Consider the following 12,568-nt stretch of genomic DNA (forward strand, 5'->3'; position numbering starts at 1 on the left):
ATTCTCTTTTAGCGTCATACATGCTGTGAATTTTAAATTTTCTTTCCATAGTTTTTCCCAATCCTCAAATTGTATATTATATCCAATATCCCTGGCCCAGTGTATCATGACCGACTTAACTTCCTCATCTTTCAAATTCCATTCTAGCAACAACTTATACATTTTGGATAAGATTTTGTAATCATTATTTATTATTTCAGTCTGAAATTTTGAATCCTTGTCTGCATATCCGCCATCCTTGGTGTCTTTCCTGAACATTTCATTTATCTGAAAATAATGCAACCAGTCATATGCATTTTCTTTAACCTGTTCGTATGGTTTCATTTTCCATTTTCCCCCTTCTTTGAATAACAGTTGACCATAAGTAATCCAATTACCTCTCATATTAATTTTCTTTACACTCATAGCTTCTAATGTAGATAACCAGTGTGGTACTTTAGGTTCTAATAGGTTTTTATACCTATCCCACACTTCAATTAAAGGACCTCTGAAGATGTGGCTTTCAAAACCTTTATGGATTTTCTTTTTCTCATACCATAGATATGCATGCCACCCAAATCTGTTATCAAACCCTTCCAGATCTAGCAATTCTTTGTTTTCTAATTTTATCCAATCTTTCAACCAGCAAAGGCAAGATGCCTCATAGTATATTTTCAAGTCCGGCAGGGCAAAGCCTCCTCTTTCTTTCGCGCCTGTTAATAGCTTGAACTGAATTCTCGGTTTTTTGCCCTGCCAAATATATCTTGAAATTGCTCTTTGCCATTCTTTGAAAATCTTATTTCCCTTAATTACAGGGATAGTCTGAAATAAAAATAACATCTTTGGGAGCACATTCATCTTAATTGTAGATATCCTGCCCACAGCCCTCCCATTCTCAACAAAAACCACCAGGGCGGGGCAAGGGGGGTGGGGATTGTGCCAGGCCTGGTTCTGGTATATTTCTTTTCATTTCAGCCAACCCTGCACACCTTCCATTCTGGCCAGCACAAGACAGGCAGAACATGGAATTGGGTGGTTTGACTGCTACAGTTTGTTTTTACTCCCCTCCTTAGATGCTTCTATTAGGAAGGAAGGAAGAAGAGGCAATGATTTGCTGTAGCAAAATTCCTCATGGTGCTATGTTATATACTGTATACCAGCTATTGTAGAAACAACAACAACAAACAACAACAACTGATTTATTTATTTCTACCCCGCACATCTGGCTGGCTTTCCCCAGCCATTCTGGGCAGCTCCCAACAGAAGATTTAAAACAGAATAAAATTTCAAAGGTTAAAGACTTCCCTAAACAGGGCTGCCTTCAGATGTCTTCAGAAAATGAAATGGGCCTCTGTACTAGTCTAGATATGCATGCTAAATAAAGATTGAAATCCTTTTATTCAAATAAGATTGGTTTCATTGGAAATACTTTATTTCCATTCGAAAATTCTAGGCAGCTAACAACCATCCTATAAAAATGATAATCAACAAACTTTAAATGAAAATGAAACAAAAGGTTGCTGATAACACTGGCATAGTTTTTTTATGAGGTTTAAAAACAATGGTGTTCAAATATACTGTTGATTGATGGGTTTCAGTTTAATTCTGAATGTTTATACGTGTGGGACCTTTGGGCTTTTGTGAACCTTTCTTCTCCTCTGAAATTATTTTTCCTGTCATAGCATATTTTCCATAACATAATCAATAATATCTTCTATATAGTGCATTTCTGAATATTTTAAACTCTTACAGCATAGTACAGTATTATTAATATTGTTGTTAGACAGCATCAATTGATTTCATTGGGAATGTTAACTGTGGACTCAGCTACATTAGTGAAAAAACAGTGTTTTGAATTCGTTATAAACATATAACACCAGATGGCGGTGGAGAGCAAAAAAAAAAAAAAAGGGGGGGTTGTGATTTTCCATAGTCTTCCCCCCCCTTTTTTTTGTTATAACGATTCAGTTTCTGACTTATTTATAGCATTTCTTCCACCCTATAAAGTGCTACATTTTGGTTGGACTGCATCCATTAATTTTGATGATGGTGATCAAAATCACAAGTGATTTTTTGACAGCTGTTATAAAAAAAATGTGATGAGTCTTTAAAGAAATGTGAGTAAGAGTATGTATATATCAACATGTGTTCTTATCAATATCAACAGATGTTCTTAGAATACGCACCTTACTTTAACCTTGAACATAACAAAAAGCAAGGCTTTGGTGGACATTGCTGAATATTACCCTCTTCCTTTTCAAACTGAATTATGAAATAGTCTGAGAATTCTGAGAATGCAGAATTTGAGATACTTAAATTAGCTCCGCAGCAATAGACATACACACACCAGTCTAGAGATTCACATGTGCTTAAATGCATGCATGAATCTTTGCATATGTTCCAGTGCTTGGACTTGATCTGTGCATCTCTAGGGTATTTTTTGTGGAAACAGAAATACAGATCCATAAATAATTTTTGGGTAGTATCTGGATAATAGCCAAAGCACAGCTCATGCCACTTGGTCTGTTTTTCTGAGGACTTCTGGCTAATATTTATTGAAAGAGGTGTTATAAGAAAAACTGCTCCTTTTCCCTTATGAGGTACCCAAGGGCCCATATAGAGTCCTTATGTAGGTTCTCTATCGGTAGGAGAAAATAACAGAGGCCAACCAAAGAATATTGAGAAGCAAAGCAGCTAGTAAGCCTGATCTTTATTAAACTGTTGCAACAGGGTCCCCACTCACCACACGCAGCAGGGAGGAGGAACCCAGAACAATGGTGCGCAAGCCGTTATATAGACTTTTGAAATTGCCCAGCCTGTAGCTCAAGGCCATCCCCCAAAACACTATACATACTTCACAGAAGGGGCGACCTACAGCAGAAAACCTGTCTGCCAGGATACCTGATAATGGTCACCGACTGCTTTTACCTGGGCATCCTGGGCATTCTTTTGTGGTGGTAAATACTCAGTTCCTGAATCCAGGTCATAGGTAAAGGGACCCCTGCCCATTTGGTCCAGTCATGGCTGACTCTGGGGTTGCGGCGCTCATCTAGCTTTGTTGGCCGAGGGAGCCGGCGTACAGCTTCCGGGTCATGTGGCCAGCATGACTAAGCCGCTTCTGGCGAACCAGAGCAGCGCAGGGAAACACCGTTTACCTTCCTGCCAGAGCGGTACCTATTTATTTACTTGCACTTTGACATGCTTTTGAACTATTAGGTTGGCAGGAGCAGGGACCAAGCAACGGGAGTTCACCCCATCACGGGGATTTGAACCGCTTACCTTCTGATCGGCAAGTCCTAGGTTCTGTGGTTTAACCCACAGTGCCACCCTCGTCCTTATTCATACACATATACTCTTAAGACCGGATTTGTGAGCAAAGAGACAATGGGGAGGTTTTTCCATTTCCTTCTTCCTTGAAGAGAAACATTTGAGGTCAATTTGGGAGAGTCAAAATGGTTTCAGGACTGTTTTTGTGTACTGTTTCAGACATGTGGTTTATAGATCCATGCATGTGTTTGCCTGGTGCATCCATGGACATTTTATATCTTAGACCTTATAACTCTCATAACAGAGGAAAATAAGAATTACGTTGGGGGCGGTGGTGTATGGTAAATGGACTAGTTCTCTAAATGTTCCCAGTAAATTAAAGTATTAAAGCCTGGTGCTGAATTCCACTGGTTGGGGGGGAAATGTTCTTCTTTATAAGGCTGCTGAATTAAGTTTCTTTATGAATGCAATTAATAAGGAACAACCTTGTTTACATTGCAGATTCCACAACATACGCACATTTTCTGTTCAACGCATTTGACACAGATCACAACGGAAGTGTGAGTTTTGAGGTAAGCCTGTTTATTTCTGTTCTTGTCACCTGGTTTCTCTGGTAGGATCTGATCCAGCCAATGTTTAAAGTACCTTTGATTCCAGTGAGAGGGTTAAGCATATTTTTCAGAACTCTCCCACAGAGTTCAACAGGGCTGCACTTCAGTTTTCTGAACTATCATGACTTTTCAAAGTTTCATTAACAACAAAGAAGCTGAAATGTATAAAAAAGATACGCAAACGATCAGAAAGGTCTTAAATGGAATGTGTTGTATCTATACTTGCAATCTGGATTTAGTAGGACTTACTCCAAGAAAGAAACAGAAATTACTGTAAAAGCTCATAATTGTATCAATATCGAGAGCCAGTGTGGTGTAGTGGTTAAGAGCGGTAGACTCGTAATCTGGTGAACCGGGTTCGCGTCTCCGCTCCTCCACATGCAGCTGCTGGGTGACCTTGGGCCAGTCACACTTCTCTGAAGTCTCTCAGCCTCACTCGCCTCACAGAGTGTTTGTTGTGGGGGAGGAAGGGAAAGGAGAATGTTAGCCACTTGGAGACTCCTTAAAGGGAGTGAAAGGCGGGATATCAAATCCAAACTCTTCTTCTTCTTCTTCTTCTTCTTCTTCTTCAATATTTTACTAAATATGCAAAGATTAACCGATGCTTTAATAGCATAGTAATAGCCAATAAAATATTACCTTAGACAAATTCTGATTTATCTGGCCCTCCTACTTTCATTCCCCTGTTCCCTGACGAATTGATACCAGTTAGGAAAAGGTTAAAATGAGTTCTGCTATGAAACTAGAGAAAGAAGATCTTTTAATTTGCCAGGGTCAATTCTTCATCTTCAACTTCCTTCGTCTTCCAATGCATTCCTTGTTTCTATATGTTATTCTAAATGTGAGATTAAAATAAGGTTAGTAGTGATTATTTTCCATGAGGACGAGTGTTTTTCTTTTAAAATAGGGGTAGTGTCTGTTAGAAGTGACCAGGCTTGGAATTCTAAAGTATTTGCTAGCAATATGCGGGATAAAGCCTTTAAGGTTGTGACCCAAAAGCTCAGTCCCTTACATGTAAGCTGTTTTGACATCAGTAGCATGTACATCTCTAAGCAAATGTTCTTAGGCTCAGATATAAATCTGCTATGTTGCTAGGGGTGAATAAATAATCTCCGTCTGGTTTCCTCAGATGACACAAGTGAAATATGCGTTAACCCTGTTGAAAAAAGAAAAGAGACGCTGTTTGTTTACCGTGGTTCTCTTTTCCTCCGTCGAAGTGTTCCTTACACATTCTTTTCAACAGACAGGGGCGGAAATATAGAGGACCTATTGCTAGGTTTGTTTGATCACAGGCAATTCCCAGTCCTGTCCCTGGATGCTTGTGCATCAACTCTCATGTCAAAATGGCTTTGGGAACGCGGGTGACGCTGTGGGCTAAAGCCTCAGCGCCTAGGGCTTGCCGATCGAAAGGTCGGCGGTTCGAATCCCCGCGGCGGGGTGCGCTCCCGCTGTTCGGTCCCAGCGCCTGCCCACCTAGCAGTTCGAAAGCACCCCCGGGGGCAAGTAGATAAATAGGTACCGCTTACCAGCGGGAAGGTAAACGGCGTTCCGTGTGCGGCTCTGGCTCGCCAGAGCAGCGATGTCACGCTGGCCACGTGACCCGGAAGTGTCCCCGGACAGCGCTGGCCCCCGGCCAATAAATGTGAGATGGGCGCACAAACCCCACAGTCTGTCAAGACTGGCCCGTTCGGGCAGGGGTACCTTTACCCTTTACCTTTAGGGGGGTTTTTTGGTCATCTTTTCACCTCCCTTATAGCTCAAACGGTATTTTGGTGCTTGTGAACAATGTTATATGAAGAGCGGGAGATTTCTGAAAGGAGTATGAGTTTGAATAGGCAGGGAGGAAAGCAAACAGGTTTACCAACAGAGCTATTTTCAGACGCGGTCCTATTAGTGTGCCAACCAGAACGACCAGATTTAGGTTTCTTGTTTCCTATCACATCACAACAGAACAGCCACAAGAAAGCCGTAATTTTTTTGTTGGATTTCTTTAGGATGTTGTTGCATTATAATGTTTATAAAATGTAGGAACGCACCAGGCCTTCACAATCTTGGTCTTTGTTACTGGCTATGTTAAGAAAGTTATTTTCATTTTGCACAGGTCAACGTGCACTTAGCTTCAGCAAATGTTCTCTCTATGTGTAAGTTGAATGGACGGTTCTAATCCTTGATTCCAACAAGTGCTAACGGGGCTGCCAGTGATTGTAATGCCTCATGAAGCCTCAGGATGTGCCATGAATTAGCTAGATTGGGTTAGAGGTCAGGCAAAAAGTCTGCATTTTCCTGAGTTTTTTTCTGATATGCGGAGCCCACAAGAATATCCCTCATTGATTAACATCGAGGTCAGCAAATACCGTATTTTTCGCTCTATAGGACGCACCGGACCATAGGAGGGGGAGAACAGGGGGGGGGGAATCTCCCTCTGCGTAGCGCCCCTTCAGCGAAGCGGTAGGAGAAACGGAGCCCCTTCCATTTCTCCTACTGCTTCACTGAAGGGGCGCTGCGCAGAGGGAAAACTGTGCAGCGCCTCTCCAGCGAAGCCTGGAGAACAAGAGTGATTGGTGTGCACTGACCCCTCTCACTCTCCAGGCTTCAGGTGGCTATCCGCAAGCCTTTGGAGCGCGGCGGGAACTCCTGCTGCGCTCTGAAGGCTTGCGGATAGCTGCCTGAAGCCCCCGGAGCACTCTGGGGGCTTCAGGCAGCTTCAACGAAAGCAACGTGAAGCCTCCGGAGCGCGGGGGGAGCTCTCCCTCTACGCTTCGGAGGCTTCGCGTTGCTATCGCTGAAGCCAAGGAGCCTGCATTCGCTCCATAAGACGCACACACGCTTCCCCTTCATTTTTGGAGGGGGAAAAGTGTGTCCTATAGAGCGAAAAATACGGTACAAACTACACCTTTCTTGCTCTGTTTGAGGTAGCTTTTGCTTTACATAAAAAAATAAGGGGAGCCTTGTTGCATCAGGCCAAAGGCTCATCTACTATTTCATCCTAGTCTCACAGTGGCCAACCAGAAATAAATTCCCAGTAACTTTCAGATTACTTTTATTCCTCTTGGGATGAAGCTTCTATATTACTAAATTAATTGAGTTTATTGCCCATAGGCTAACACACAAGTGCAGAAGACTACTTTCTCATACAAAATTGGATGTATCACTTATTGTTTGTTCTATTTTAGACCACCCTCCAGTATAAATAATCCCAGGGTGACTCTCAGCTGTTTTTACACTTCTATAATGTTGTTATCAGGAATTCTCTGTAATAAAATACTGTATTTTTTGCTCTATAAGACTCACTTTTTCCCTCCTAAAGTAAGGGAAAATGTGTGTGCGTCTTATGGAGCGAATGCAGGCTGTGCAGCTATCCCAGAAGCCAGAACAGCAAAAGGGATTGCTGCTTTTGCTGCAGAACAATCCCTCTTGCTGTTCTGGCTTCTGGGATTCAGAATATTTTTTTTTCTTGTTTTCCTCCTCCAAAAACTAGGTGCGTCTTGTGGCCTGGTGCGTCATATAGAGCGAAAAATACGGTAGTTATTCACTGTATGTTCAATAGGCCAGCCCTGCATGCTCAGCCTTAGTTGCTTTTGTTATTTGTGCTTTTTCTTGCCGGACAGGGATAGCTCAGTCAGTAGAGCATGAGACTCTTAATCCCAGGGTCACGAGTTCAAGTTGTGAAAAAAGATACCAGCATGGCAGGGGGTTGGACTAGATGACCCTCATGGTCCCTTCCAACTCTACAGTTCTATTATTCTATACTTAGCCATTGGTCCCTAACTTTGGACTGTCAGTTTTCATGCTTTGGGTCTTCCATGCGAGGGAGGGAGGCAAAACTGCCATTCTGTTTTGAGGACAACCTTGTTTGGTTTTGGTTTCTGCAGATTTTTTTTTAAAAGCAGCATGGTTATGATGGCAAATTTTGCATCTCAAGCACAGACACACGCGCACAGGGATAACAGAAGTATAGGGTCACCAAGTGCAAACCTCTGCATTGCAGGACTCACAGCAAAACAGATGGAAATAGCAAGATGGTGGATTAATAAAAGATCTTTCTTTCAGGATTTTGTTATGGGCCTTTCAATTTTACTCCGGGGGACGGTGCAAGAAAAACTCAACTGGGCTTTTAATCTGTATGATATAAATAAGGACGGCTGTATAACTAAAGAGGTGAGGAGACCATTTCACTCACTGTAATTTGAAAACACTTGTCATTTCCCCCCAGTTTTTTATTATTAGTTTTCACAATATTATAAACACACACACACACACACACAAAGACAAACAAACATAAATCATAGCCTTATTGAAAATTAGTTATTAACTTTGTTAAGTGACTTCCTCGCTTCCCTTTGGTTGAATTTCATTGCATGTCCTTTTAACGGTTTTCCAAATCCCAATTTTTATAAAATTTAACTTAAGCATTAACATCCTTAGATCTTCACCTTATGGAATTAAACATATTAATTCATCACTTAACATATATAAAATCCTTAGCCCATTAAGTATCTGCAAGCTATTTTCAGTTAGTTTAACTTAGCAAATTTAACTAAATAATCATTAAATTTATTCCATTCTTCCTGATACTCCTCTTCCTTCTGGTCGCGGACTCTTCCGGTTAGGTCAGCTAGCTCCGTAAAATCCATCATCTTCATCACTTGTCATTAATTGCATGTAACGGGGCTGCTGTTTATTGGTTTTAGTAGATTAATTCCAGGACTAAGGACTTCCTGCTTTCCCAAGTGGCTGTAGTATGAGTAAGAGGCGAATGCCAGGATCCTTTGTATAATGGACATTAGATCTCACTCACCTCTGCTCCAGTGCGACATCTCGTGCTGCTCCTGTCCCATGATAACACTGTCAAATGCTGCTGCTTCAAGCATCTGCTTGGGTTGCTTTCCGCACTCAAGCTAACCTCTCCATGTGTACCAGTCACCTGCCCAACCAGGCTAAGTTATGCAAATGGCCAAATCAAGCGCTAAAGTTGCCGTCATTTCATTTCTGTCGGCATGTGTGTATGTTTGCAAGTTTGAGTACTCGCTCGTAAAGAAAACTCTCTCCAAACAAGGGAGAAAAGAAAAAAATTCAGTATGGCCAAAGGCGGCAGGACAGCAAACCTACAAGAGGGAGTGAGCAAGTGTCTGATTTGGCCAAATAACCATTTGAAATGAAATTTAATTCAGATTTGTCCCCAGCAGCTGCTTGACTTTGTTTAGTGTTTTCTTTTCAATGCAAATTGAATCTCTGTTAAGTATAAAGACCGAGTCTCCTTACATTAAATGGAATTCACTCAGCACTCCAAAAATGGGAGGGGTTTGCTATTATGATTCCTGAAATAAGAGGCACAATGGGGGTTATCTCAGTCTTCTGCTTCCACCTGATGGCCATTTCTTACATTGCTTTTGAAAGATGCAGGTAGAATATTAGGGGAAATAGCGTGCTCGGTCCCTGCTCCTACCAACCTAGCAGTTCGAAAGCATGCAGTGCAAGTAGATAAATACTGCCTGCGGGAAGGTAAACGGCGTTTCCGTGTGCTGCTCTGGTTTGCCAGAAGCGGCTTAGTCATGCTGGCCACATGACCCGGAAGCTGTACGCCGGCTCCCTTGGCCAGTAAAGCAAGATGAGCACCGCAACCCCAGAGTCATCCGCGACTGGACCTAACTGTCAGGGGTCCCTATATCTAGATCAGATAAAATGCTTCGGTAGGCATTCTGTAGAGCTGCAACACCCAGCAACTTAAGAAATGTTGATTTTTAGCAGTTCATGTATTCAAGCATCAGCAACAAGTTTTTCATCATTGCAAATGAAACACCTGCCCATTATTTTTGGGAAGGTTTTTCACTTCTATGCTAGCAAGGCTTCTGTCTTGTAAATGCAACTCTTTTCCCAATTGTGCATTTCCCACTGCATATTTTCCTGCTCACTTTAATGTTTTGTTCCCTCCCCAACAGGAAATGCTGGATATTATGAAAGCTATATATGATATGATGGGGAAATGCACTTATCCTGTTGTCAAAGAAGACGCCCCGAGACAACATGTGGAAACGTTTTTCCAGGTAGGTACGATTTGGGTGGGGGAAGCGAGCCAGGTGAAATGATGGTCATAGATAGTTATCGTATGGATGGTTTGCAGTGTGGCTATGTAACCTGCTCTTCTTGCTTTGTTGCCTATACTAATTTGATTAAGCAAATCCCCTTCTTCATTTCCATTTTTGTCTTGCCTACTCTGCGAGTCTTTCATTTGGGTGGGTAAAATATTTGAGACACCCGCAAATTTGAAGCTCAGCACCTGTGATTTGTTAAAAGAAATATAAAATGTCGGCAAGTGTAGGAGTAGTTTCTTTGGGAGCCATTATGCTATCACCTGTCCCCAAACCTGGCTTCTCATAGAAAAGAAAGGCGGCAGTCTTAACCGGAGAACGACATTACTTAAGCAAGCATTTCTTCTTTGGCAGAAAATGGACAAGAACAAAGATGGCGTGGTCACCATAGATGAATTCATTGAAAGCTGCCAAAAAGTGAGTAACCGATATATTCATAGTGCTTTGCTCTTATGACACAATACAAAACCGCAATAGGAAGCTGTGGCACGTACGGTATTTCACAAATTCTCCATATTTTAGAAAACACATTTATTATTTCATAGAATCATAGAGCTGGAAAGGCCATTGGGAGACCATGTTCACCTGTCCAGCTCCTTGCTCAGTGCAAGAAATCCAGAGGTGGCGAATATTCCAACAGATGTTGCCTGAAGACTACCAGGAAGGGAGAGCTTCTATGTAACTGGCTCCATTGTTGAACTGCCCACACCAAAAAGTTATTTATGTAACCAGAATCTCTCTCCTCCTGCAACTTAGCTCATTAGATCTAGTCCTCCTCTCTGGGGCACCTAGTAAGAAGGCTTCGTCGGATTCTATATGACAGCCCTTCAGGTATTTGAAGATAGTGTCAGCCTATCCTGCCCTGTCTTCCTTCCCCCAGGCTGAACATTCACAGTTTCCTTCTGTGAGAATCAATAAGAATCCAATATCCAGCAAGCGTTTCTCTAACATGCAACAGGGCAGGCCTCGGAGATCACACTGGATGTTGTTACTCAACATGCTCCTTAATTATTTGAGAAAATGTCAGAACGTATAAAATGTACATCCGGTAAACCGAAATAATTTTAACAAGATGCCATAAAGACTGAAGCAGCAGTGGCACATTCAATAAAAAAGAACAGTCACTTTTCAGAGAAGGCCTTTTGATATGAAAACCCTTCACTTATCAATGGCTGTCCAGGTAATTTCTCTAAGCTGGAGAATAGTCTCTTTGTTTCCCATTTCATCAGTATAAATAGAACACAGAGGAAGGCCTTCCTCTGCCAAAGTCATATCTAGTGGTTGGCAAATGTAATGGGTATGAGTTACTCGTGCGTAAACTGGTGCCTTTCTCGGTTAATCTGCCTTGTTAAACCTTTCTAACTGCACAGCCCCTTCTCATCGTGGCTGCCTCAGTCACTGGCAGAATCCGTCAGTGGGCGTTTCTTGAACCTCTTCCAACATAAAAGTTGTTTGACACCCAGTCTCCTCCTCCTCTCACTGCGCGGGAGTCTTCTGCGCAGGGAAGGCGTGGGTAGCGGAGGACCTGGGCTCTCCTCACTGATGTCCAGTGAAGAGTCCTGGAGCCCTCTCTCCAATTCCCCCGTCTGCCCCCCTTTATCCCTGGTGCTGCGCTGATTGGCTTCCCCCTCTACTGAGCTGTTTCTCCCCCTGCTGCTGGGTCCATCGCCAGCATCATCTGGGAGCCTCCTCTTCGCCTCTCGCTCCGATGTCAGTTCCCTGACAGCAAAGTTACCTTTTCCCACTGTAGCCAAAGTGCACTGGAAAAATCAGTGCACAGTGGGGAGGATCATACCCTGGTGTTTTAAGGTATACATTAGGATGGAAATCATGTCAAAGCAAAACAGCAAAAACCCTAAATGTAAGTTGTTGAATATGTTATACCATAAGCCTGCAACTTACGCACCTTTTACTTGAGCTCATTCATCTTTATGCACACGGCAAAATAAATAAATAAATAGAAGCAGAAACGGGGCAACATTTGGGGGGATACGACTTTGGCAATCCCGCCCACCACTGATCCCAATATGCTTTGACTATACGTCATTTTGGCTCTAGACGCGATCCCTGGAACATAACGCCTGCGTAAGTTGCAGGATTACTGTATTTAAAGTAGCTTATGAATTCATTTGGATAAGACAACATTTTACTGAGAATAAAATGAACAAGCAAGTCACTTGCCTGTCAATAATCCCAAGACCTTTGCACTCGTTGGCCAAGAATAGGTAAGAAGAATTTTACCTTTTACCAATGAACTGTGTAGGATATTGCGTGCCTATTTCCCCTTGGTTTCCAAAAGGGTTTCTTTTTAAAATAAAAGCTAAAAGTTAAGGGAGAGGATCTGATCGACCTCAAACATAACCTGTGACCCTGGTTGGCCTTCCCCTTTCCTTGCACATTCTGTGTGAGAGCCAGAGGTTTCCCATTGGCTTCTTCTGCAGTAGCGGTTGTGGCGCATCTCAAGAACAGCAGAAGGTTGGCATGGCTGCTGAACCTCTTAAGCCAATTCCTACAAAGTTCTGTGCCTGTTGCCTCCATTGTGTTTTATCAATATTTTGCTATAAACAGCAAGGTATATTTGATAGACAGGGATGCGGGTGGCGCTGTGGGTTAAACCACAGA

At 42.4% G+C, this 12,568-nt stretch overlaps 1 protein-coding gene across 13 annotated transcripts in view; it reads left to right on the plus strand.

The window, feature by feature from the left end:
- Window positions 1-12,568, plus strand: part of KCNIP4 (potassium voltage-gated channel interacting protein 4) — a 443,652-nt gene that overhangs the window by 430,128 nt on the left and 956 nt on the right. For all 13 annotated transcript variants that reach the window (XM_082237474.1, XM_082237483.1, XM_082237479.1 and 10 more), the window contains 4 exons: window positions 3,748-3,818; window positions 7,908-8,015; window positions 9,797-9,901; window positions 10,301-10,363. In XM_082237474.1, the coding sequence (XP_082093600.1) occupies window positions 3,748-3,818; window positions 7,908-8,015; window positions 9,797-9,901; window positions 10,301-10,363 (347 nt within the window). The remainder of the gene's footprint in view (window positions 1-3,747; window positions 3,819-7,907; window positions 8,016-9,796; window positions 9,902-10,300; window positions 10,364-12,568) is intronic.

Source organism: Podarcis vaucheri (assembly GCF_965113315.1).
Source record: "Podarcis vaucheri genome assembly, chromosome: 9".
Taxonomy (NCBI): Eukaryota; Metazoa; Chordata; class Lepidosauria; order Squamata; family Lacertidae; genus Podarcis; species Podarcis vaucheri.